This window comes from Glycine max, chromosome 1, assembly GCF_000004515.6.
Source record: "Glycine max cultivar Williams 82 chromosome 1, Glycine_max_v4.0, whole genome shotgun sequence".
Classification (NCBI taxonomy): Eukaryota; Viridiplantae; Streptophyta; class Magnoliopsida; order Fabales; family Fabaceae; genus Glycine; species Glycine max.
Genome location: NC_016088.4, coordinates 11,267,962 through 11,295,509, shown reverse-complemented (window position 1 = coordinate 11,295,509; position 27,548 = coordinate 11,267,962). Strand labels below are relative to the sequence as shown.

The 27,548-nt window shown below is 35.9% G+C and overlaps 1 protein-coding gene and 1 long non-coding RNA gene across 2 annotated transcripts; both read right to left on the bottom strand.

Annotated features, from left to right (window-relative positions):
- Nucleotides 1–6,771: 6,771 nt before the first annotated feature.
- Nucleotides 6,772–11,359, bottom strand: LOC121173413 (uncharacterized). Its single transcript, XR_005888241.1, has 4 exons — nt 11,197–11,359; nt 8,596–10,634; nt 8,440–8,515; nt 6,772–7,764 (listed from the first exon to the last, which is right to left on the bottom strand). It is a non-coding gene; the product is annotated as an uncharacterized lncRNA (long non-coding RNA).
- A 2,515-nt stretch (nt 11,360–13,874) lies between these two features.
- On the bottom strand, nt 13,875–22,971 carry LOC100785017 (heat shock protein 90-5, chloroplastic). Its single transcript, XM_003516602.5, has 19 exons — nt 22,540–22,971; nt 21,560–21,633; nt 21,226–21,351; nt 21,039–21,132; nt 20,860–20,943; nt 20,613–20,756; nt 20,135–20,251; nt 18,247–18,294; nt 18,067–18,147; nt 17,847–17,951; nt 17,627–17,767; nt 16,973–17,065; nt 16,756–16,833; nt 16,413–16,667; nt 16,025–16,127; nt 15,752–15,926; nt 15,540–15,645; nt 14,580–14,669; nt 13,875–14,410 (listed from the first exon to the last, which is right to left on the bottom strand). The coding sequence occupies exons 1-19, from the start codon at nt 22,801–22,803 to the stop codon at nt 14,207–14,209; spliced, it is 2,382 nt and encodes a 793-aa protein (XP_003516650.1). The 5' UTR covers nt 22,804–22,971; the 3' UTR covers nt 13,875–14,206.
- Nucleotides 22,972–27,548: the final 4,577 nt, after the last annotated feature.

Genomic DNA, 27,548 nt, shown 5'->3' with positions numbered 1-27,548 from the left:
TTTCAAGGATGATTCAACTATTAAAGCAATTAAAAGCACATAAAAGTAAGGTAGGACTCAAAGAGAAACTTAGAATGGCTCTAGCGTAGAGTAAAAAAACTAAAAACAAAGAAAAGACTCAAGAAACCTCTAGTTTTGGCACTTGTTTTCACAATAATTTTCAATTGAAATTTAAGGACTAGGATTGGTATAAAATAGGCACCAATTATAGAACAAATTTTGAGCCAAAACAACAAGCACACTTCCCTTTCACTTTTTTTTCCTGGACACTGATTTTTCAGCCAACTTGTGTTATTTTTCCTTTTATCCAAATTGCTTGGTTCTTTTTTCATAATTTTGGTCCAGATGTCTAGAAAATTCAGTAACAATTTCAGATCCAAAAACGTAGTTACCAATTCCCAGTAATTTATACAAGTTCGTATGTTCAAGTTGCCAGCACCAGCGATTTCAACCTAGAAATCAAGAGTAGTGGTTATGTTGCTTAAGGCTTGGATAGTTACAATTTGTGTTTGCTTATGCTCAATTATCTTGAATAAAACAATTCAAGAGAGCTTAAGACTTATTTTGATTCACAAATCCAGCCACAACTCAACTTCATCATAGGCATCATGTAGGAAACTTAGAAAACAAAAAAAAAAGTTCAACAACAAGACTACTTCTAGGAATTGATGTAGAACATGTTATGAACTAAATAACATGTATGAATTAGACTCAAAATTCAAAAGATAGGCTAAGAATGACAAGAATACATGAATAAATGTATCTAGAATTCAATCAACAAAATAAAAATTGAACACAAACTTAGAACATAATGTGACAATTACTATGACTAAACATGACTCTAAGACAACATGGATTAAGTGATTTACACTTAGATTTTTGTGTTTTTTTTTCTAATCAATATTTTGGAAGAAAATTTAGATCTAAGGTTCGGATCAAGAATATTATGAATGAAAAATGATAGAACCTAAAATCAACACAAAAACATTATTGAAGAGTAGATCTACAAAATTTGAACCATAGAAATGCAAGAACAAGTATAGATCTAAGATTTAATCGGTTTATTTTTTTGAATCTACTCTAAATAGAACCAAGCCACAAGACAATGGAGGATATACATGGAGAATAATATGAATAGCAAGGAATTAAAGAGAATTCACCGAACAAAAAGATAGAGGAAGCAAAAGAACATCACCTAGATGAAGATGCTCTTGATACCACATGATGTAAGCTCCATTGGAACTTGTAGGCCTAGGATCTTTTTCATCAATGGATTCCTTTGCTTCTTGGAAGATGAATGGCAGCGGAATGGAGAAGGAAGAGAGAGAGGAGACGCCACTTCAAGGAGAAGATGAGTCTAGAAGAAGCTCACCACCATAGGAGGCCATGGATAAAAGCTTGGAGGAAGAAGGAGATGAATGAAGGGAGAGGGAGAGAAGAGCACGAAATTTTGTGCTCTAAAAAAGCTCTGAAATCTAAAGTTAATGTTCAAATGATCAAAGTTTAAAAAAATGCACACACATGACCTCTATTTATAGCTTAAGTGTCACACAAAATTGGAGGGAAATTTCAATTTCAATTCAAATTTTACTTGAATTTGAAATTGAATTTGTGGAGCCAAACTTTGGAGCCAAAATTTCACTAATTATGATTATTGAATTTTGGTTATGGTTCAGCCCACTAATCCAAGATCAATTCCAAGATTCTCCACTAAGTGTGCTTAGGTGTCATGAGACATGTAAAGCATGAAGGACATGCACAAAGTGAGACTATATGATGTGGCAATGGGGTGTAGTAAGCAAATGCTCACCTCTCCCTCTAAAATTTAATTGGATTGGGCTTCTACCAATTCAATTAAATTTATTTCCAACCACACACATCAAATATTCACTTAGTGCATGTGAAATTACAAAACTACCCTTAATACAAAAACTAGTCTAGGTGCCCTAAAATACAAGGGCTGAAAAATCCTATATTTCTAGGGTCCCCTACCTACATTATGGAGCCCTAAATAAAAGGCCAAAAAATAATGAAATCCTAATATAATATGTACAAAGATAAGTGGGCTCATACTTAGCCCATGGGCCTAAAATCTACCCTAAGACTCATGAGAACCTTAGGGTCTTCTCTTGCATCTCTGGCCCAATCTTTTTGGAGTCTTCTATCCAATGCCCTTGGGGGGTAGGATTGCATCATAGAGCCTAACCCAAGAGTTGAAATGAACAAAAGTAAAAGCAAGACTCTCAAGGTTCTTACTCAATATAACCCTTAAACACTCTTTCAGCCTCTCTGATCCTTTCTTTCATAGCCTTCTTACCCCTAACCACGTTACAAGCCCAATAAAGCCCATGTGGATCAAGGAATGACTAATTTTGCTTTTAAGTTTGGATTCTGGAATGGAACCCGCACACACTTGTGATTGTTGAAAAAAAATATCTATATAAAAATAAAAAATAAAAAAGAGAATCCTCGAGGTTTCGAACTTGCACACTCGAGAAGAAAACTCATTCGACCAAGAGCTCGTGGGAGATGCCCAAGGACAATTGTGATAGTGAGGTACACCTGATGTTAGTCGCTCATGCAGACACTTAGGATTCCTTTTGAATCCAAGGATAGCCTCGTTATATAAATTCTTTCGTGATCAGCCCATGTCATAAAGTTTCAGTGGGATCGACAGACCCTTGGCATCACTCTATGACCTTAAATCGGGAAAGTTTCACTGGGTCTTATACCAAAGTGTAACAATCCATTTCCATCATGCAATGGTGCATGCAATTGGTCCCAAAGCCTTTTCTTGCTATGCAGAATAATCGAAGTTTTTAAACAAAAAGAAAGTGACAAACCCTATGATCAATATTTCAGTTGATTGATTAAATGTCAAATGGCTCCACTGTCGTCATCAAAAATTGTCAAGTGATTAAATCAAACATACACTCTAAGGGAGTCCCCGAAGAGATTTGCAAAAGATAGGATGAGGTTGCATGAGTTATCATATCTTTCAGAAAGGGACAGTCAATCTGTGTTTTTCACACACAAATTAAGATCACCAAAAGAGGAAAGAATGTCATGAACATTGCATAATTTTTCATTGCATTGCATTGTTGCGTACAAAACCTGCATTTACTTCATTTTAGGGCGAAGTTTGCATGTCCATGCATTCTGAAACTCATGTTTCACATCAGGCTATGAGTACATAGATTTCTCATTATATACCAACATCCAAAATCCAATTGCATGATTCATAGGACTTAACGTCCTTTGTTTTTTCATAGGACTCAGCGTCCTTTGCTTTATGTTTCAAAAGACTACAATGTCTTCAATCATTTACATTTACAAAACTATAATGTCTTCAATCATTTATGCTTTCAAAGACTACAATGTCTTCAGTCATTTACATTTACAAGACTACAATATCTTCAGTCATTTACGCTTTCAAAGACTACAATGTCTTCAGTCATTTACGCTTTCAAAGACTACAGTGTCTTCAGTCATTTACATTTACAAGACTACAATATCTTCAGTCATTTACGCTTTCAAAGGCTATAATGTCTTTAGTCATTTACGCTTTCAAAGACTACAATGTCTTCAGTCATTTACGCTTTCAAAGACTACAGTGTCTTCAGTCATTTACATTTACAAGACTACAATATCTTCATTCATTTACGCTTTCAAAGGCTATAGTGTCTTCAGTCATTTACGCTTTCAAAGACTACAATGTCTTCAGTCATTTACGCTTTCAAAGACTACAATGTTTTCAGTCATTTACATTTACAAGACTACAATATCTTCAGTCATTTACGCTTTCAAAGGCTACAATGTCTTCAGTCATTTACGCTTTCAAAGACTACAATGTCTTCAGTCATTTACGCTTTCAAAGACTACAATATCTTCAGTCATTTACGCTTTCAAAGACTACAATGTTCTCAGTCATCTACGCTTTCCAAGACTACAATGTCTTCAGTCTTTTACATTTTAAAGACTTCAATGTCTTCTATTTTTTTTTACATTTCAAGACTTCAATGTCTTCAGTCTTTTACATTTACAAGACTTCAATGTTTTTTGCTTTATGATTTCAAAGACTTAAATGTCTTCTGTTTGATGCTTTCAAGACTTCATTGTCCTTTCCTTTTATGTTGTACAGGACTTCAATGTCCTCCATTTTACATTTTATAAGACTTCAAGGTCCTCTGTTTGGTGTTATAGGACTTCAATGTCCTTTTGTTTTTCGGTTTCACTTCTTTTGTTTTCTCTGGCGTCCAGTTTTGAATAGCAAGATCGTTTGTATGAAATTAGGGTCCTTATCTTTACCTACCTTTTATTTTCAATAAAAGATAAGTAAAAAGGGGCAACTATCAGACCTTAATTTCGTTCGGGGACTATCATTCACTAACGTTTTGATTCTTAATAGCCGAATTGCGGTGTTCGATATCAGTTACCGCACAAAGCAAAGGATCACTCAGTGTTTTGATCAAGAATACAAAAGGATACCAAGCAAGGGGGGAAAAGGGTCTTTTTCTTGATTTTTCTAGACCCCAGCTTGCCCAGGATAGCATCTGGCTCGCTTGGGCCATGGAATTACCTCCTGAATAAGCAACCAGCTTCCCTGAGCAAGCTCATTACTTCAGGGCTAAGGTTCAACTCGCCTAGGAGAGCTTAAACCATCCCAAGGTGACTATTTTCCTATAAATAGGCATGATGGGAGTTTTTTAAGGGGTTGGAAGGTTCAACACTGAAGGGAATTGAGAGAATTGAGAGAAAAGAAAAAGAAAAAAGAAAAAGAAGAAGAAGAAAGAAGAGGAAACGAAGTCGAGACGCTACCGAATCGCGATCGCGATCAGTCCCTATGTTGTTTCTTGTTTTGTGTTCTTCGTGCGGCAGTCGATTAGTTTTATTTTTAAGGATTGAATGTGATATATGTACCCTTAAGGGTCCCCCTTGTTATTATGTGCACACTCATCTCCTCCATCTATCATCGGTAATCTTGTTTTTATTTTTGTAAAGTTTAATCTCAACCGATCACTAGTGTCATAAAGTTGTCTTTAAAGAGATTGAAAGTTAATAGACAAAAAAACCAAAATAAAACCATCTCATAACTAAACTTCATTTCATCAAATATCACTTGAGATCGTTTCAAGGACCAACGCCTTAATGATTCTCTCTGCTTATCAAAATTTAAAACATCATTTCAAGGTCCAACACCTTAAACAACTTTTTGTTTGCAATTAAAATAAATCTTTCAAAAACATAAAACCAACTCAACACACAAACTTTCATACTTAAAGAACTACGTAGGTCTAAATTCCTCATCGCACCTGAGGATACATAGGAGCAATGGCAACCCCCTTGTCGACCCCAAAAAAATAAAAATATAAAAATAGAAAATAAATAATATTGAAGTCACATTTTTGCACACTCAATTAAAGGTTGTCGTCCCTTGTGACAGACGCGTGGGATGCTAATACCTTCCCCATGCGCAAAAAACTCTCAAACCTTTCTTTTCAAAATTTGCAGACCTCTTTTTTGGTTTTTCTAACATTTTCCCTTAAATAAACGTTGGTGGCGACTCCATGCATTTTCTCCCTAGCAGACGAACGCTTTGGCTTATTTGTTTTTTCTTTCGCAGTCTCGTTGTGAGGTAGGTTGCAACAGGAAGCCATGAACAACATGATCATTCTGCAACACGCTGAAATAAAAGCATCTTTTGAGACAAGCACACATGTGGTCGAACATGTTTTTAAAGTGAATTATGTTGGCATTGACAGTTCTCGTTACAGACGTATTATGAGAACTACTCATGGTCTTCCATGTGCATGTGAGCTAGCTTGATATGTTGTTGGTAGCATACCACTTGACACAGTCCATATGTTTTGGCGGAGGCTAAGTTTTTTAGACCAAGGTTTATTGAGTCCGAAGTCTACATAACCAAAGAGATGGAAGCCATTTCCAAGATATTTGAAGATCTTGATATATCTAGAAAAGTGACTCTAAAGAGTAAACTTCAAGAAATTGCATACCTTGATCTAAGTTCGATGTGTGCTCTTCCTGAAAAGGTGAAAACAAAAGGTTGTCAAAAGAAATGGATGACCAAACAACAAAGATCGATGAAGTGTGATTTGTCTTACTGGGAGTATGTGGATGCATTACATTCGGTGCAAAATAGTTCATCCACACTAAAACATTCTGCATCATCATCATCTGAACAAACAAAACCGAAGAGGAAGATGCCAATGTTGGATCAATTTCATCCATGCATGCAGAATTTCATTGAAAACATTGTCGATGTCAAAGCTAATGGTAATTGTGGATATCGTGTAATTGCTGCCTTATTAGGTTTGGGTGAAGATTCATGGTCTTCGGTTCGTAATCATTTGCCATCACATTATATGTATTGGTCATCTGTATGGCAATCATTTTGTTCAAGTATAGCAATGATAACGATGTGCGTTAATTTTTGGATTATAACACGTGTTTGTAACATTTGAATGTACACTTGTCAGTGTAACAGGTATTTCTGAGAAATAGTTGTCCTATGCTAGCAATTGCTTTGTTATGGTCAACACATTGTCATTATGAAGCAAAACAGTGGCCTACTTCTTATATTAGTCGAATGCACCAGTATACTAGTTCCATGAGATTGACCACACAACATGTTGATCTAGGAGAAGATTGAACATTTTGTTATTGTTTATGGGTTTGTAACTTACATAGTTGTAATGTCATGGATAATGCATGTAACACTTTACTAATCATATTTGTGTAATGAGCATAATGTTTGTTTCGGATCGAACTTAATAGTCAAATATAAAATAAATGCATATGTTAATCATAGTCATATACATAGTCAATCAAATAATAGAAAATCATTATCCTCATCCACCACCATCTCTCCCATGTGTATCCCTCCTTCATCTTGATCGAACATAAACATTGCATTTCTCAATGACACCTCTAGCTAATCTTAAATAGTGCTTTGTTATATTGTATGCATCAATTCCAACAATGGCCACCCTCATATCTAACATGTGTTGCAAGCTTTCTAATATCCTTTGGCAAGCAGCCTAAGGCAATGACAACAACATGAATAATAAATATTGGAGTATTTAAAAAAAAATTTAGCTTAACAAAATTGTAAGTATTTTATATCACTGCATGTCGAGGCATGTCAACATCAATAGGTGCTGGTGCAGGTGGATGTGGCATAGCTGTTGTATCAACAGGCAACACAGATGGATGTGCCATAACTGATGTAGGATCATGCACCATGGGTGGATGTCTAGAAGGCTCCCCAAGCTGTGGCAGACTCATAAATGGGTGAGATATCATATAAAATAACTCCATATAACCTATAGCACATTGACCAGGAAAAGTAACAAAATCTCTTATCGATGAAAGGTATTGTGAAAACTAAAGCCATTTATCATCAATTTCCTCTGTGGATAGCGATGGAGAACTATGGAATGGAGGAATGGACTGAACATAGCCAAACTGTCATATTACCCTCTCTGATAGGTGTCTAACAATATATGAACCACATCTAATATGTCCAGAAAATAGAGAAATTAGCTCAAATTCTTTGAAACCACAATGATTACCATAAGGTATCCAACAAACAGTATTTGTCGTCAACCTATCCAAGCGCTTACGGTAGGTGGTCACTAGTAATGCATTCCCATGCTTCCAACGACAAGCACATGGTTTTCTCTCATGGTAGTCCTCATTAGCAATCATATTCCCAATAGTTGGAAAATGCTCGTAGATCCAAGACTACACATATTTTAAAAAAATGAATAAGAAAACATTAATAGTACATATAAAGTTAAAAACAAATAACAATGATAAAAATCAATATAATTACCTACAAGATAGTGATATATCCTGCAAGATGTTTAGCCTTGTGCTTGGACACATAATTATAATTCTCATACATATGGACTAATGCAGTCGCTCCCCATCAAAACCCTCTAGATTGATTAAGGTCACGAAATGCATCCAAGAATACCACATTGATATGTGTGGCACTCTTGTTAGCAAATAATATGCAACCTACAAGATGCAACAAATATGTTCTAGCTACTAGTGTCCATTGCCTTGCGTCACATTTGCTACGGTAAATGTCTCGTAGCCAAGCTAGGAAAACATATGCCCTCTGACATTGCTCTGTTTCATCTATTGCTTTTTGTCTAGTCACTTCAAGCAACTCAACTAACAACTCCACAGCCTGCTCTACATCTATTGCATCATAGGTATATAAGGCACCTATAATGGGTAGATATAATAGCAATGCCACATCATCAAGGGTTATACTCATCTTTCCTATGGGTAGATGGAAACTGCTAGTTTCCTTGTGCCACCTCTCCACAAAAGCAAACAAAAGTTTCATGTCTCCTATCTCCAATGAACATGCAATCAAAAAACTTAAGCATGTAGGAGCCATTATACCTTCAATCTCAGGTGCAAGCCTTCCATATTTCTCCACCTTCCTCCCATGAAAGTCCAACTTCAACTCAGTATGTTCCTGGAAATAATTAAAATTAATTAGGTAAATTAAAATGATAAATAGTTATTTAAATATGTTATAATTAAACAAATAATTACCTCTCCTGCCCACACTTTGGCTACCGCATAATCAGCTTATGATGTCAACATTGATGTATCTTGGGGCCCGCCTGGAAAACCCCATGAATCAGCAGCATGATCCACATGCTCAATATCCTTGGCAACAGCTGCAACTTTTGGTTGTCTACGTGTCGATGTTGTCATCCTTCGACGCTGAGGGGCTTCTTCCTTATCACCACTAACCTGTCTATCTAAGACTCTACCTAAAACTCTGTCTAAAGCCCGACGCAATCCTCTGGTTCTAACCATAATCTAAAAATTTGCACATTAATATCAATTAATGTGATCGTTCAAATAATATTTGAGTTTCAAATTTGATAAATAAAAAAAAAATCTTTTCATTTTGTTACACAAAAAGTAACTAAAAAAATTATGATATTTTTTGAACGTATTCCAGTTATGTTTTTCTACTAACCTAAACACTTTATTCAACAATAATATACATTCACTTCAGCATTATGTGACCTAAAAATCTACATTATCTCTTTGGATGTGTGATCAAAAGATTAGACATGCCCAACTAGTACTCTAATAGTTCAAATCAACCCACAACTTCAACAAAATAGTCTTAAATTGAAAATAAAATCATAACAATAAATGTTCTAAAACCATACTAGTATTTCTTAAATGTAGTATATTTTAAGAAATGTAATAAAAAATTAATTAACTTTAAATGATCAATCGAGAAAAGTAAAATATATCATCAAAATCAATGTACAAATTTATTTTAAATATATTATAATAACTATTTAATTATTTTATAAATAATTGTTTTAATAATTTTATATATTTAAAAATCAATGTAGAAATTAATTATTAAATTTTTTATACTTGAAATCACCATTTATATAAATATTTAATATTATTAATGTAATAATATTTATACAAATATATTAATAAATAACATTTTTCTTATACAATATTACCTACTTTTATTGTTTAACAAAATTTTCAAAAACAAATTACGTTATAAAATTTCCAAATTTTGATATTTAATTATTTTATAAATAACTATTTTAAATATATAAAAGTATTAATATAGTTATTTATAAAATAATTTGATCACAAAATTAATTTATACATTGATTTTAAATATATAAAAGTATTAAAATATTTATTTATAAAATAATTAAAATATATAAAATATAACTTATACAGATTGGCAATCCGTATGGACCATACGGATTATCATTTTGCATGCTCCATATGCATTCTCAATTCATACAGATTAAACACAGCAAAAAAAAATAGACTTACCATCGATGACATAGCGGTGCTCACAGCGGCGGAGGAGAAGATACTCATGGAAGAGAAGAGACTCGTGGAGGAAGCACGGATTGAAAACATGAGGAGGAGGAGGAGAGACTCGCGGAGGAGGAGTAGAGACACGCAGATGAAATGGAACACGGTAGCAAAGAGATGGTGTATTTCAGCTTTTAAGTGAAGGTCAAATTTGATATTTCACATTATTTGTTGGGTGTAGAAGAAAAATGGCTGGTGCAGGAAGAATATCCCCAACATTTAACATTCTTTTTTCTGCCACTAATATTGTTGCTTCTTGCACCTCTAATATTGTTGTTTCTGACACTCTAAAATATTTCAGATTGGGTTTTTTGGAATTTAATGGGGTGTCGAAAGCAAAAATTAGAAGTGCATGGAGTTTTAGCTTGAGTCTCTACTATGATGTCTAATGCACATGTTACATTGGACTATAAAACAAACTGTCGATTTTATATTGTTATGTATGGATAATTTGGTTGTTGATGTTGCTTTTGTTCTTTAATCAAAAAGATGGACTACTTTAATTGTCCTTTGATTTAATAATCTTCTCTTTTTTTATTGGTTAAGTGAAATAGTGAAATGCTTTCAAACCAAAAAGAAAACATATAAGAGTTTTAGGAAAGATCTGTGGTGCTTAAATTGATAAGCTCTGACAGAGCTTTCCCACAGTCCTCCATCTTATCTGCATATTGCATTAGTCCGCGATCGTGCAGGTATGATCTGATTCCAAGTGCATCCTATAACATTAGAAACACAACACTTTAAGAAGCATATAGTTTAAGTAAGGATCAGATATGTTTTTAATACCAGTAAATATGATTAAATTTGATTTTAGTCTTCTAGAAATAATTGTTGATTTTAGTCCTCATGAGTTTTATAATTTTTGTAAATAATCAACTTCATCACTAATATACTAATATGTGACATGAAACGAAAATTAATCATTAATAAAATTAAAGAATACTTTACACCTAAATGTCACTTCAACAACTATTTTGAGATAACATGTGACAACATTATTAATGAGCGGTAATAAGGAACTATTTTGAAGAAAAAAAATCATAACAATCAAAACAAACTTTTGAAAGACTAAAATCTAAGTTATATTTACATGGACTTCAAATATATTTACTCCTTAACCAAAAGTTAGAATTGGACTTGAACATCTCATCCGGGCTAGTGTGATAGTGTTATCAGGTAAATGATAGAAGTTTCATTCTAAGGGGAATTATGATTGAATGATAAGATAATATAATGAAAGACTTGAAAAAAACTAATGATAATGGTACATCATCCCACCCTTCTTCCAACAGCTTTTGGAGCAGTTCCTTCAAAATTCCATTTCCTATGAATTCTTCCACTGAAAAAGAAGCCATTCTTTGCTTTCTATGATTGGTTGCTGTGGATGAGTGATAATCTTGTAATATGAATGTGATTATATATGCAGACAAGCTTGTTGCTCAGGCAAAAGTATCGAGCACTTTGTATTTATAAACCCTTCATAGATTATATAATTTAATGTCTTAGGCTAATGATGTGACAATATGGTTCAATATTTTTCTGAGGCTAACTAATCCATTTACCTGCCGTACTATCTATCTTAAAAATGATATTCATATAACTAACGTATGCGACAAATCATACAAATAAGATATAGGATTTAGGTAGAGAAGAAAAATAGAAATGTAGAAAAACAAAGGTGATGCGATAAAGAGGGAAAAAAGTATTTGTACGAATTATTGTATAATTTTGTTATATGAATACTATATTCCATTTGTCTATTACAGAAATAGTAAAAAATAAAAAATAAAAATGGTTTTTCTGCCTTTCTAGTTTCTAATTGTTTTGAAATAAAGTGAATGAATGAAAACCAATGTGGTTGGCTGGTGGGAGAGTTGGAATAATATGCATGACAATATAGATTTAAACCTGACCATTGTATAAAAAAAATAGTGAACCAATAAATTTTATCTATTTTAAATTAATGAATGCGTGTGTAAATTATATCATTGACTTAACTCATCGACCTAGTGGTAAGAAATTTAGATAATATACATTTAAGTTTGATCTTTATTATCGATATTGTACACCTAAAATCATATAATTAATGCCATATCACTATACTCAAACTCTGGCCTACATATCATGGTGTTACACTGTTACAGCCAATAACTAAACCAATGAGAAAAAAGAAAAAAAAAATTGAGACTAAAATACAGAACCAAAAACAAAATTAAAACTATAATATTAGTTAAGGACAAAGATACCACAATACCAAAAACTTGGGAGAACAATACAAGGTTTAAAAATCTGAGAGAAGTTCCGGCACTTCAACTAACATTTGACTTGGAGGTGCATTTGGCAAACATCGGAGGACCTAAAAATTGTTTATAATTGCCGGCCAAAACCTGCTCTAATAGTCTCTAGAAATTGTTAATATCTCATGTTTGTCCCACAAAGACATTGCTTTTAACCCTAGCCTAAAATCCTAGAGTTAACTTAACCCATTGACATAGTACAAAGAAGCTTTCACAAGGTAAAATTTGGTTAAGTTGCAAATACCACCAACTCCAGGATGCTACAGAGAGAGATCTTCGAACCCTTTTTCTCCAGTATAAATGAAAAATAGATTAATTTGAAAATAAAGAGTTCAATTTTAATCCATTGTCAAAAAGATTTAACTTTCATTTAATTATGCATTGCACATCACTAAATGGCGACAACTAATTTATTATCATGAAGACCCTAAACAATGTTTTACAACTATAATGAGTTTTAGATGTCAAACCATAATAGGATTTATCTTAGTTTAGTTAAAATAAGATGATAAAAATAAAAACTTTAATTTTTTTTTAAATCAACGGGGCTAAAAGCCCAAAGACAAGAACACTACAACTTAACTATACGCGGAGACACAGCTTCAATAGAATCAAAATGACCCAAACGCACCAGCACACTTATTTGCCTCGCGATAAGTATGAGAAATCATCACTCTCCAAAAAAATAAAAGTTTAATTTTCATATATCGGGAGTGTAAAATTTTATGATATTAACCCTTAAAAACCACTATAAATATAACCTACAAAATTGTTATTCAACAACCATACTATACAACAGTTTATAATTCAATCATAGTATAAAAATTTTAAACTATCAATTTAAATTAAATTAAATTCCAAAAATAAAAGGCAGTGACTGAAGAGCGCATATTTTTACTGTCCATCAATTAAAAACGCTTTTAAACTACTAAACTTAATAAATTTTAAATATATAATATAACAATGCATAATAAAATGAGTATAAAATATTTAAACTATCACTGTACGTCTATATCCAATTATATTATAGAGAATTTAATTGGGTAGTCACCACTTGATTTTATAACACTTTTTTTTGACAGATTTTGTAACTATCAATCTTTCCAAAAACCCAATTTTTATATGGACAAATTTTTTCCATAGAAATCGTAGACTAAGTACCAGAGATTTACAATAATCCATTGGTCGCCAATTTTTTCCATAAAACTGTCGTTGTCGTGGTCGTGTGCAATGGCCCGTTGGTCGCTAATCTCACTCAAAAGGACACTTGGACAGTACTGCTGCTTCCAAGCTAATACCGGAGGGGAAACGATCTCAGCACTTGGTTGCGGAGTTGTAGCTATGGTAAGGGGGGATCTGGTGTTAATGGTGATTTGGTATTGAGGATCTGATGTAGGAAGGGTTGTGAAAGGGGTCATGATGATTTGGGGATTTCTGAACTTGATAGACCTTACACAAGGGAAAATAAAGGGGCTTAAGTGATAAAGGGTTGTTTTTAGCCTTTCAAAAAAATTCAACACCGTGAGTGATGGTAATAGTCTGGGGGAGGCAAAAGTAATGTAATTTTAAGGAGGTACCAGTGTAATAAGTCTTAAACTCAAAAAGTCTAATGTAATTTGAACTTTAAACTGCGTGTGATATCATCCATAACTGGAAAGATTTGAACAAGGAAAAATCTTGTCATTTCAGCTTTCAAATTTGTACTCAAACACGTGAAAATCTTAAACCCAAAAGAATGACACAATGCCACAAGACCATGAAGTATAAAAAATTTGCCCACCTACGAACACTAAACTCAATTCCATTCGCAAAGGCCCCATAGGATTTGCCCCTTAGGACATTCACTCACAGTTCTATAATGATATTAGAAACTTCCTTCAGCACCATGAAATCATTGGAAAAATCAGTCTCTCCCTTTCCTTTCTCACCTTTTTGGTATGCATTATATAATGCCAAAAATTTGTAACTTATTCTATGAGGGCATAGTATGCCTAATCAGTTGTCCATGGATCACTCTCTGCAATGACTTCAGAAGGTTCATAAACTTCTGGCTCTGAACTTTCTTCACTTGTGCTTGAATCAGCAGCTTCAACAGGTGCATCTCCCTCCTCTTCTTCTGATCTACCCCATCTTCCTCCCAAGGCCAAGGCCATCATTTCATAAATCTTATTTCCCAACTCAGCAGGGCTGTCAGGCTGCATTATTGAGAAAGTATGTTAAGCAAAACTATGGAACAACAAAAGTCTTATCTCACTTGGAGAGGTCGGCTTACATGGATCAGGTGACATCATTTGACTCAGTTATGGATCAAATCTAGTCTACACATGTTACATGAAGAAAAAATAAATTTGATATTGTACTTACAGAAAATCCACTAGAAATTAGTGCTGTGTCATATAAGAGGTCAACTGCTCGCTTAGCTTCGCTGCTGTCAGGTGCATTCTTGCAGGCAGCCTGAAGGAAAAATATAAATAATTAGAACAATAAGTCAGAGTCAAAAGTGAATTCAGTTGAAAGTACCAGCCATGTATTACAAAATGTGCACATTCAATAGCTTTATCCTCTTAAAACGAGACATCAAACATGACCCAATTAAACATGTCCACCAATTGTTTTGACATTTCAAGGGGCAAACAGGATCTCTGGGCACAGGCTAATATACTCCAGTGTTTTCCCACCAGATCTTCAGTATGGTAAAGGGAAAATGTGAAGAGAAAGCCAATGTATCAAAAGGGGAAAACAATGGACAATTTATTTTACTTAAAATTCACTAATTTAAGGCTCGTTAGATGACTAACAGAGTTGTCTTTTAACATTTTATGGAAGCAACATGGCAACATTACAGCTCAGCTAAAATACTCAATAGTCATAAATGTCGTTCTGTTCAAAGATAAATGAACTTGAGAAAAGTTTTAGGCTTCCTAGTCTTATGATTCTACATAAAAGTACTATCTAATACTTTCATCAATAGTTTTCTTCAATTACTTCAAGAATATTTTCACTCTTTTTTAATCCATTGAAGTGACTCAGGGAAACACCAGATTATCAACAATTACCTACACCCAGAACAAAACATCTTTTCTCAAATGTGGTTCTCAATTTTGACAGTTAAAACACCCTTCCCCCCCCCCCCCCCACCGCCCCCCCTCCCCCCCCATGTCATTGTCTATGCTGAAAGTGAACATTTGGTGTGCAACCTATTAGAAACTAAATATCTTGATAAAATATAATATAGTTAGTAATGACTATTTATATCAACTTACACTTATTAGATATTAGATAATAATATAATATAGTTAGCAACGACTTTTTATGTCAACTTACACTCAAGTCTTTGATAATAGGGTGATCTGTATTAATTTCCAATATTCTCCTCCCCCTCATAAACTCCAAACTTGCAGTGTCCCCAAGGGCTTGCGCCTTCATTAGTCTGAAGAAATAGTAATTGAAGATTGTATGAGCCTTATGTCAAGAGTATGATAAACTGTTTGTGACCCAGAAGAATGACTTGTAAAGCCAATGAGGTAATGACTAACCTCTCCATGTTTGCAGACCAACCAAACTTCCCTGATACAAGCACACAGGGAGATGAACTCAAGCGCTTTGAGATTTGAACTTTGGCCACCTTGTCACCAAGTTGTTGTTTTATCCAATCACAGAGTAGGTTGTATTCTTGCTTGTTTTCCCTCTCTTTGACCTCGTCCTCATCACCTAATTAAATAAATGTTGAGCACCACATTCAAATCCCGATTTTCAGGAAACAAAATAGTATTTGAGCAAATGAAAGTAAGATAGAAAACTGTACAAACCTAATTCCAAATCCTCCTTGCTGATATCAACAAATTTATTTTCTTTGTATGTCTGTAGGTTCTGAATGGCAACCTCATCAATAGGTTCGACCAAATAAAGAACCTATAATAATAATAGACACACATAAGTAAAGAGAGTGAAAACTAAAAAGAAAGAAAAGCAAATCAAAATTAGCACGTTATATCAAGCATTTCAATAATATCTGCAAATAGTTTAACTTGAAACACACACACCACGCACAAACACAGAGCCTGACCCTCCACAGGATGACGGGGTGCTGCAGAGGGAGACTGGGGATAAACCCGTCCTGGTGGCTGTCACCTCACACTGACCAAATTCCCTGACTACATGCTCAAATTATCCAAAAATGTTAATAAATAATCATACCTCAATATCTTTTTGAACCAATTTCTCCAAAAATGGAGCAGTCTTTGCACTCTTCAAGCTGTCAGTTGCTAGATAAAAGATAGCCTTTTGGTTTTCACCCATATTTTCAACATAATCATCTAGGCTTTTAAGCTCCTCCTCACTTTTGGAAGTGTAAAACCTCAATAGTGGTGTAATGCGCTTATGATTTGCAGTGTCTTCAATGCAACCTAATTTTATGAACCTACCAAAGTTCTCCCAGAATTTTTTGTAGTCCTGGAATCACAGGAAACCATTCTTTTAATCAATGAAGACTGTAAATTCATATTGAAAATATAAAGATGCTGAGTTTGTCGCTACTTACCTCTTTATTTTCACTTTCAGCAAGGTCTTGAATCATATCAAATGCCTTCCTTACAAGTCTCTTTCTCATTATTCTTACCTGAAATTATAATATTGTTGAAATAAAAAATTTGGGAAAGTAACAAACAAAAATCATAAATAATTCCTATCACCGTATCCTTCATTCATGTTTATCAAATGAAATAACATGTTAACAGGCAAAAGTGCAGTTCTCTTACAATTCTGCTTTCTTGAAGGATCTCCCGAGAAACATTGAGAGGAAGATCATCTGAATCAACCACACCCCTCACAAAGCTCAGGTAACGTGGAAACTGCAAAATAAATTTAGAGCAAAGGGAACCTGAACTAGAAACAAAGGAACATAGAACACAAGCTCTATCTTAAGTTAAATGTTAATTGTACTATTCAATGCTCCTTGCTCTTCTTTTTTGGGTAGATGAGGAAATTCAGCAAAATAAAGAGCAAATGCAGAAAAGCACAAATATGACATTTTTTTTCAGTGTACAATGATAGAATTGAGGTTCAAACCTATGACCTCATACATACTACTCCAAACCCCCACCACTAGGCCAACCCTAGTGTGTTTCCCAAAACCACACAAGTTAGAGCTTGTATAATGGCTTGTATAATGTGACTAAAAGTGGTTAGATAAACGATTATTCTTTAAAAACTAGCCATGTAGGAGAGTTAAATTTCAATGCAATTGTCATGCTATCCATCTCCCTATCAACCACAAATTATGTGGTGGAGCAGATACTTGACATTTTTCTTTCTTTCATATTTCATAATAGCAATATAATGAAAGAGCAACAGTGACATAAATGTCAAAATGTACAAGACTAATCCCACTTTGAAGCTCACAGTAAACTCACCAGCTCCCCATCAAAATCATCTGAAATGAATACACGCTTAACATACAAGCGTATGTTCTTTGTTTTAGGGTTCACTACTTCTTCATTGTTAAGAGGTCCCATTCCCGGAACATACAGAATACTTCTGAACTCAACCTCACCCTGCAGAGTTTAAAGCCCAGTCAAATCGATAACTGCTTAAAGGAAATGCTCTGCCGCTGAGACAAAATCATTAGCATACCTCAGTAGTGAAGTGAGTATGTGCAAGTGGTTCTAAGAATTCACTAAATGTCTTCTTATAAAATTCATTGTACTCCTCCTTTTCAACTTCCTTTGGGTTGCGCATCTACAGAAAATAAAAAGGCAAAGTTGGACCAATAAGAGAGGCACCACAACTGAATAAGTAAAATGCAGGGCATTAACATCCTATCACCATAAAGGTAGATATAGCTCAAACTCACCCATATTGGCTTTGTTTCATTGGCCAATTCCCAGTCCCAGTACTTCTCAGTTTTAGTCTTTTTCACCTTCTTTTTCTCACCCTGGTAAGACATGCAGAAACAGACTCACTTGGTATTGGTAACAAATTTGAAAAAGTACAGCACCAGCAGTCCAACATTAAGAAATACCACACTAGTTACCTCTTCTTTTGGTTCTTCCCCTTCTTTGGGTTCTTCCTCCTCTTCCACCTGCCAATATTCAAAATTAGTTAATTAATCAATTAATAGCAACAAATTCGAGCATAATCATTTGCCACTCTATGACAAACATTTCTATAAGCTCCAGAAGTAATTTTGAAAATTGGGAATGAGAATTCAAAGTGTATTGATGTAATCTAGATAAAATGAAATCACCCTGCAAGTAAGATTCTTCGGTTTGAATAAATACTTCCCGAAATTACTTCCTATACTTTCAATTGTTTGATATAATGTTTATCTACAACACAGTTTCCATCCAATTGAAAGGAAATATGAAAGGGGCAAAAGGTTGCACCCTTTCTAGGTCGGAACAAACTAAAATCACATAACACTTGTCTATTAACCATCTCATTCACTATTAAGCCCCTCATAGCAACCAACATTAATCTTGCACGGCCTTGAATTTCCAAGCAAATATAGGCTAGTATTTCCCCATTCACCAAAACCCAACAGCTGTCTAAAACTAAAAATTAACCAGCCATCCTTATGGTGATGGAAACCATAACTGACGTAGAACAACTACCTCAAACAGACACAAATGACAAGGAACCATTTCAAGTTTCCTTTCTACCTATGATGATATGTAAATCTTTATAATTACCATCAACGGAAGACAAAATCTCGTCCATCACCATCATCATTTGCTAAAATCAATGCCCAAAATCTTGATATCACAAAGTACCTTAAAGATATTAGAATCCAACAATGTTGTCAAATGACAGTTATGGCGGCGCCATGGCAGTATGGCGTGGTGGTTTTTTGAAAAAACGCCACCAAATAGCGGTGGCGTTGCGAGTTTCAAATGGTGGCGCCATGGCAGCCGCCATAGGCTTAACGGTGGTGGCGGAATGGCGGTTATGGCGGAAGAAACTTTTTGTTTTGAAAATTTTCCCAAAATTACAGATTGGGTCATCTTGGGCTGACCCGACCCAACCCTAAACCCGGTTTTCAAATCAAAATGAGATGAGCAGCACACAGCACGCGAACTCCCGAACTCCAGCGCGAGCACGAGCAGCACGCACCAGCGACGACGGCACCATGCACCAGCGCGAGTTCTCTCACTGTCTCACCCGAAGTCAACGACGGCACCACGCACCACGCAGGCGAGCAACGGACGGCGGCGGCAACGGCTACAAACTGCGACGGCAACACCCTGGTTCTGTCTTTTTTCTGTTGGACACTTTTTTTTTCCTGTTTGACACTCTTTTTTAAATTTTGGTTCTATTTTTTTTTTCTGTTTGACACTCTTTTTTAATTTTTGGTTCTGCTTTTTTTTTTTTCTGTTCAGTCCTCTTCTACTAATTACAATGGCTGAACCATCATCTAATGCTGCAACCTTTACTTTGCACTTTGCATTATGCCTTTATCCTTTTGTTATTTTGAACTCTTGAATGAGTTTATTTGGTGTTGGTTATTGGGTGAACTCATGAAACTTTTTTAGTTTATTTGAATGCAATCCATTGTTTTGTTAATATATATATATATATATATATATATATATATATATATTGTCCGCCATTTGCCACTACGCCATCCCCCATATTTTTATGGCGGATTTTTGGTCATCCGCCATTAACAACATTGGAATCCAATGAATGAGACCTTATCACTACACATAAGTAACTCTCATGCCATTCCTCCAACAAAAAAAAATGCATATAAAAAAGATTTAATTGACAATGAAAAGAGCAGGAGAAAATTACTGCCCATAAATCACAATCAGTGTATGTCAAAATAGAAAACTACGACTTGCACACATAGAATTAGCTTATTTAGCATAATTCTCTCACCCAACATGAAGACGGGAATCTGTACCAAGAGAAGGACTTACCTCCACAGTTCTTGACTTTTCTTGCCATGTGTAGATGGGGAAGGAAACGAACTGAGAGTAATTCTTCACCAAACCCTGAATCCTGCTTGGCTCTGAGAATTCATACTTGTCATCCTCCTGGCCAGTAAAGAAGAATTTGGGTGCTTTAACTACATGTCACTTATCAGCATTAAAATGATTTTCCAACATCCAAATATTACACTGGATTCATCCCTAAAAGAAAATAACAAATAAATAACTAAAGAGGATGGAAGATTTTTGGCTGAAATTTAAATTATATTTATATAATTCATACTTGTTATCTGGCAAGACAAGAAGCAAGAATTATTTTGGTGCATAAACCACATGTCTGTATTAAATTGAATTTAAAGTTTCCAAATATTATTATATTGGGTTCAACCTTTTATCAAAAGATACTTCTTAGTTCTTACATTACATGTAAACTTTCCTACAAAAAAATGAAAGAAATACCACTCACTCTTAAATAGAGTGTAATCTGTGTACCACGACGCAGAAACTTTTCAGGATCAGTTTCTTCTTTTATCACATAAGAGCTACTGTCAGCTTCTGCTTCCCACATATACTGCTTATCTGATCTTGGGCTCTTTGTAGACACGACAACCTGATTGCCATGCCATGTAGAAATAGCCAATTAATGACAAATTCAAAACAGTTAAAATCATTAAAGTCAACCAAAAAATCTGCTTGAGAAATCCAAGCCATACCCTCCCAGCAACAAGAAAAGCAGAGTAGAATCCAACACCAAATTGACCAATCAGACCATTATCTGCTCCTAGATCCTTGTTTTCCTGTAACATTGAGGGGGGAAATTAAAGCATAATTATTGAAGTATTAAATCATCAAATATCAAAGCAAGTCACATTTCAGATCATTGACAAATTACCTTAAGTGCCTTCAAAAATTTTGAGGTACCACTCTGAGCAATAGTTCCAAGACAATCAATGAGCTCTTCTTTAGTCATTCCAATACCAGTATCTCTACAGGGTAGAGAGTTAACAGTTTAATACTCCTATTCACACATACCCAGAAAAACAAAATAAAACAAAGATCAAAACGATGCATATGCATACGTTATAGTAATAGTTCCATTGTCTGGATCAGACTTGATATGTATCTCTAGATCTCCAGCATCTCCAAGCAAAGAAGGCTCAGTCACACTTAAGAATCTCAACTTGTCCAAAGCATCACTAGCATTACTGGAAGAAGAAAAGAAAAATAAATAAATAAATAAATAAGACAAAACACAACAGAATCAAGTAACTGCACACACATTTAACTAGTTTAAATAGATGCAAAAGTCCAAAAGGGAAAAAAAACAACTGGTCCCTACTAAAGCAACCCTTTATACAAAATAAGTCATCGATAATAGCACAGACCATGCAATCGTCGTAGTCTTCAAATTACCTGACAAGTTCACGAAGGAAAACTTCCTTGTGGCTATACAGACTGTGAACAATCAAATCCAACAATCGACTCACCTGCAAAAAAAATGGAATTCACTTCCTCCAGTCAGCAAAACTCACTCACTCATTCACTTCCTTTGGCCAGTGTTGTTAAATAGCGGCCATGGTGCCACCATGGTGGAACGGCGTGACGGATTTTTTTGCCAACCGCCATAGGCAATTTGTAAAGGGAGACCCGTCATACGTCACAATGGCATGTTTATATGGTGGAATTTCGGCACCCTCCACCATGTTCCACCATCCGCCATTGATAACTCTGCCTTCGGCAATACATGGAATTCATACTTTATAAAGTAAGGCTTTCCCTTTCAAATACACGCCAAAATTCCAAGTGAAATGTAAAAAAATACATAAAATACACTTCCTTTGGTTAAAACTCATGCACCCACACACTTAAACGGAATAAGTTGAGTTTAATGATTATGTCCTGATAGTGTAAAGTTCAATCAATCAGAAATCACACTTAGTATGACTTTTGCCTTTAGAGATAATAATTGGTTTGTGATTGAATGAGCATGTAAAAGTGTTTCTTATTTTCTCATAAGTTTTTCACTCTCAATTACATGTCAAAATTCCAAACCAAATGCTAAAAAGTATTGACATGAAATTCACTACTTGAGTAAATCTCTCTCCTCTCTCTCTCTCTCTCATACACACATACCCTTCAGTTTGGTAACTTTCTCCCACACACACACATACCCTTCAGTTCAGTAACTCTCTCTCCCTCTCTCACAAACACACCCTTCACTTCAGTATATCCCTCTCTCTCTCTATCTCAAACACATACAGATACCCTTCATGAAGCAATCTTCTCACTTGCAATTTCATTTCAAAATTCCACACGAAGTGCCAAAAAGGTCGAAACTGTATCCCCAAAACGACAAAAAGATAAACTATTTAACAAATCCATCGAAAACCCACCTCGGCCTGGTACTCAAACTTCTCACCGGTGGCCTCGTCCTTCTCCGCCACGGCGGCCTCGCACCGCACGGCGAGCCCGTCCCTCCTCCCCTGGCGCCGCTGCGTCCACCGCAGCCCTGCGGCGGGGGAGAAGCACTTCCTGTCGCGCCCTATTTGCGGCGGCAGAAAAGCGCTTCTGAGAAGAGAAGCCCTCGCGAAGGGGGAAGAAGGAAGGAGCGAGGCGAGAGAGGCCGTGGCCACGGTTCTGCTCGGCACAGGAGCCATTGTTAGAACACAAAACAGAGTGAGTTTGTGTGTGCTTTTGTGAATATGGAATGGAATGTTATCTCTTTGTTGTGCGTTGGTGAGAGTGATGATTTAAAAAGAGAAAGTAAAAAAGAAAAACCCTCGTTGGGAAGGAAGGAAGAAGGGTTTAGGGAGATATGTGAGAGATTGTTCTAGAAATACCGCTGGGTGTTTGGCTGTATCTGTGTCGGATTCTAAGGTCTAGATTCTGCCACATCAGCTACATGGCAACATGCCATATCCACTTTTAATTTTGCATTTTTTTAATTTCAATAAGAAAATAAAATGAACAAATTAAATAAAATTTCGTGATAATTAAGAATGGATTTTGTTCTTATAATCTTTATTGAATTTAACTACGATTTACTAATGAAGTTTTTTTTTTATTTTGACCATTTTATAAGTTAACTTGATCAATTTCAATCTTTTAAAATACTTTTATTAATTAAATTATAGCATGAAAGTAACTTTTGAAAATTAATTATCCTCATATTAGAATTGCACTTTATGCATTTTAGTGATCAACGGAAGCATGTGGGGATCCAATTCCTAGATAGAGGGATGAGCAGGTTTGAGCCTAAACAAGTCAATTTGGATTAAGAGTAGTGCTAGATACATCTAGTATTTTTTTGTTGGTGATGCAAAAATACCTTTGTACCCCTAGCTTAATTTAAAAAAGACACGGTTCATCTCTCTCCCTCCCTCCCTCCCTCCCGCGTTGGCCTTCTTCTTCCTCGTGACCCCTCACCATTTTTTCTTCTTTTTGCTAGCGTGAAGTGGTTTCGGTCTCCTTCCTCACCCCTGACCTCACCTAAGCCGCGTTCTTCTTCCTTTCGTTTTCTTTGCGTGAAGTGGTTGCTGGTTTCAGAAAAGCTTGACCTCCTCGGTCCTCCGCGCCGCGTTCTTGCCATGAGCGTCGTCTTCTTCCTCCGCACCGGGAGTCTGTGTTCTGCAATCATGGTGCTCGTTGGTGTTGAGTAGCCCAGGCATTTTGAGGGTGGTGTTCTCCCTCCGTGTCGGCATTGTCAAGGTAAGCAGTTGTTCGTCTTCGATTGTCGGCGTTTTTATTTAATCCGTAAGCGTTTTATAGGTGATCCATAAAAACTGGTTAGCAGAAGTGAAGATTATGGATCAAGTTGATCCGTAAACTTCTTCCAGATCAACTTGATCCGTAAACAGAGTGACGTATTTCTGGATGACCCGATGGCATCAGCTGATGTAGAGGACACTGGGGCAGACATTCCTGCATACACAAGCGCGCAGGCTGCTGAGGATGAGCATGAGGGATTTCTGGGTGGTCCGAGCGACCCATCCGTGCTGACCCAGTATGCGGATCACGTTGCTTGCAGCGTATGAACGGGAGAGGTATTTATAATATTTATTTTTAGTTACTTGTTAATTATACTTTATGATTGAAATTAGTTTTCCTTTAAATGATGATTTTAACGAATTTTGTGTTCCTTTATACTTCAATTCAGGAGCGTCCTGAGTTGAAGTTATCCTCTCATGGGAGAAAGGTCCATAGTTTAAGCAGGCTTGTCCCTGCCATTGAGGGACTAGTTGCTGGGACAGGACAAAGTCCTCTGATCGCGTGTTCGGTAGACACTGGCGATCGGAGACTTTTGTCCTCGTTTGTCGAGCGGTGGCACCGGGAGATGTCTAGTTTTCATCTCCCTGTGGGAAAGGTGACGATCACGCTGGACGACATCTCCTCGCTTCTGCATCTGCCTGTGGTTGGCAACTTGCACGCCTTTCAGCCTTTGCACGTGGATGATGTAGTTCAGATGTTGGTGGACTTATTGATGGTCTCTGCAAAGGCTGTCAGGGCTGAGACAGGGCAGTGTCGTGGACCATACATATGCCTGCAATGGGTACGTGATATCTACGAGCGCCGATGTCAGGCAGGTCATTGGACAGCTGCGGCTCGCGCATATCTTCTTCATCTTCTGGGTTGCACTCTGTTTGCTAACAAGAGTGCAACCAATGCTCATGTTGTGTATTTGGAGGCCATTCGTGACCTTAGTTAGACCGAGAGGTACGCCTAGAGAGTAGCTGCGCTGGTGCATATGTACGACCAACTGAACGATGTCTCTATCAGCATCAGCCGACAGCTTGGCGGTTACATCACATTGCTGCAGGTAACAAACATATTTTCATTCGTTGAGGTTCAACAATGTTTAACTTTAAATTTTGTTAGACTTTCATTATTAATGTTTATCATTTTGATGTTACCTTTGTAATGCTGGATAAACGAACACTTTCCTTCAGTCGCGCAGTCCACTGCTGATTAGGACTACGATGAGGATTCACCGTGTGCCTGTAGGTGGATTGCAACGAAGAAGACTGTGAAGAGCATACGTACACAGGCATACAGGGAGCACCTGGACTGACTTCGGATTCCGGATGTCGTTTGGATCCTATATGGGGAGCACCGACCGGTCTGGGACTTCCATTTGATTTCATGTTATTCCGGTCTCCTGCGATGGGGGCCCGTTGTTGTGTATTACTGACCAGAGAGGGTCATGCGGCAATTTGGATACACCTAGACCATTCTTGATCCGCCTATCGATTCATGGGTGTCGTATGATGATATACACGACAGGTGGATGCACTACTCGGATCATATGGTTCCAACAGGTGAGGTGTGCGCTGTGCCAGGTCAGTGTGCCAACGACTACATGGACTGGTTCTTCCGCATCTCGCATCCTTTCATGACACCAGGCCAGGCATCAGATCCTCTGCCAAATGGTCATGCTCCACAGCCTCGAGTCGTCCCTCAGGCCCTACAGACAGATAACCCTCACGTGTCGGAGTCAGGAGCACCGTCGACATCTGCGAGGTCTGCTGTGGAGGAGCCTAGACATACAGTGGTAAGTAATACTAATAATTTACGTCAATATTTTCATAATAATTTGTGTGATCCGTTTGTTTTGTATTTAACAGAAAGTTTGCCATGGGATTGCTGAGAGGTTGGAGCGCCATCTGAGCCTAGGGGTGGTCACGCTAGGCTCATCAACACATGAGGTGATCAAAGAATGTCTCAGGATGGCCAGGAGTGTCACACAGGACCAACTAGTATATGTTAGGTCTCGACGCAAGCGGCGCATGGATCAAGCGTAGTTTATTTACATATTTTATATTGATATTCGATGTATATACAAATATTGTACTTGAACCCATTTCATTAGTAATATTGGTTTTATTTATTTCCATTAGTAATGTTTATTTTAAATTTCTCTCCTCAGATAAAAATCCATATTTATATTTTATAATTAGGCGTAACATTTATATTGTATTTTAAGAGACTAAAAAATAAAACCTCATAATTAGACATATATAATACTAAAACACTACTAACTTTTATAGGTAATAATATATATATTTTCAGCACAAAAAAAATTACAAGTAATAATATATAATTAATTCATACACTAGTAAGTCTTTTACAAAAAAAAAATTAAAGGTAATAATATATAATTAAGTCTTTTACAAGAAAAACGAAAACGACTTTAACGAATTGCCTCCTTTTTCTCTTTTTTTCTTATTAGGTGTCAAATATATTTATGATTTACACAAATTATGTTTGTATGGTAAAAATTAGTGATCACAAATACCGAATCGATGAATCTTATATTTTGTCAAACAAAAAAAAACAAATACCTAATCAAATGTGTAGATTAATTAGTGTAAACCATAAAATTGCTTCAGTTAAATTAATAGTTGAGTTTAAATATGGAATTTAAATATATAATTATATTAAATACTTGAATGAAAATTTTTACTATTTATAAAAGTTCTATCTAACTTAAATAAAATTGTTAGCTCCAACAAAAGATAGATGTGTTGTTAAAAAAAAATCAATGGATGAAAACTCATGGTCTAAATGTAATATTTACCTTTGAAGGGAGCTGGTGTCATAGGGTTAGTGAAACACAATTAGAACTTTCATAATGATATTCATCACGTGTTAAGGGAGAGAGCATGACTAGCAAATCCACATCCAACTACTCAAACAGTACATTAACTTCAACATAGTCGAACGAAATTAAATTTGCATCAAATACTACAACTAACTCATGCTAATTTTGTGACAAGGACAACTCGTCTTCCATTTCTGGTACAGGTTTACTGAAAACAACTAAAATTTCCATTGGTACAATCTTTTTCCAGTAGTTAGACTCAATCAACACCTTCATCACGTCATCGTTGGTTTTGAGTTCAATTATTTCAAATTTTATAACTTTTTCTGAATACTCATGGTGACTTGGTTTCCGAAAAAACAATCGCCTTACCATTTGTGTTTCATCAATACCATAAGGGGGAATCCCAGTAGGCGCAACTTGCTTGATCAAATCCTTCAGTTCATCCATGGTACATCTAGTGGAAATGTCAAACTTTTTGGGATTTTTTCCTGTGAACGAGTAACCAACAAACTCATTTTGGCGTGACATGTTTCACCTCCTATTGTAATATAGAAGGGCATCATGAGTAGGGGTCGTAGTAGCTTGAAGTAAGTTTAAAATACCATCTGGGGTTCTAGCAATGCTACATAATAACTCAATCGGACCAACAAACGAAAATTCATGATTACACATTAACATTGTGTTAACATCAGCATCATCTTTCAGTTGCATACATTGAAACCGAAATTGATTACCTGCATATGTGAAAGGTTGCATTTTATACAATTGCATACTTATGGTTTTTTTACAGTGTTAGGTTGT

Coding starts and splice junctions, on each gene's coding strand:
- LOC100785017 (XM_003516602.5), bottom strand. CDS start 22,803: ATGGCTCCTGTGCCGAGCAGAACCGTGGCCACGGCCTCTCTCGCCTCG. Junction 17,066..17,626: donor ATGATTTTGATGGGGAGCTG/GTGAGTTTACTG, acceptor TTTATTTTGCAG/TTTCCACGTTACCTGAGCTT. Junction 15,927..16,024: donor CAAGGAGGATTTGGAATTAG/GTTTGTACAGTT, acceptor TTATTTAATTAG/GTGATGAGGACGAGGTCAAA.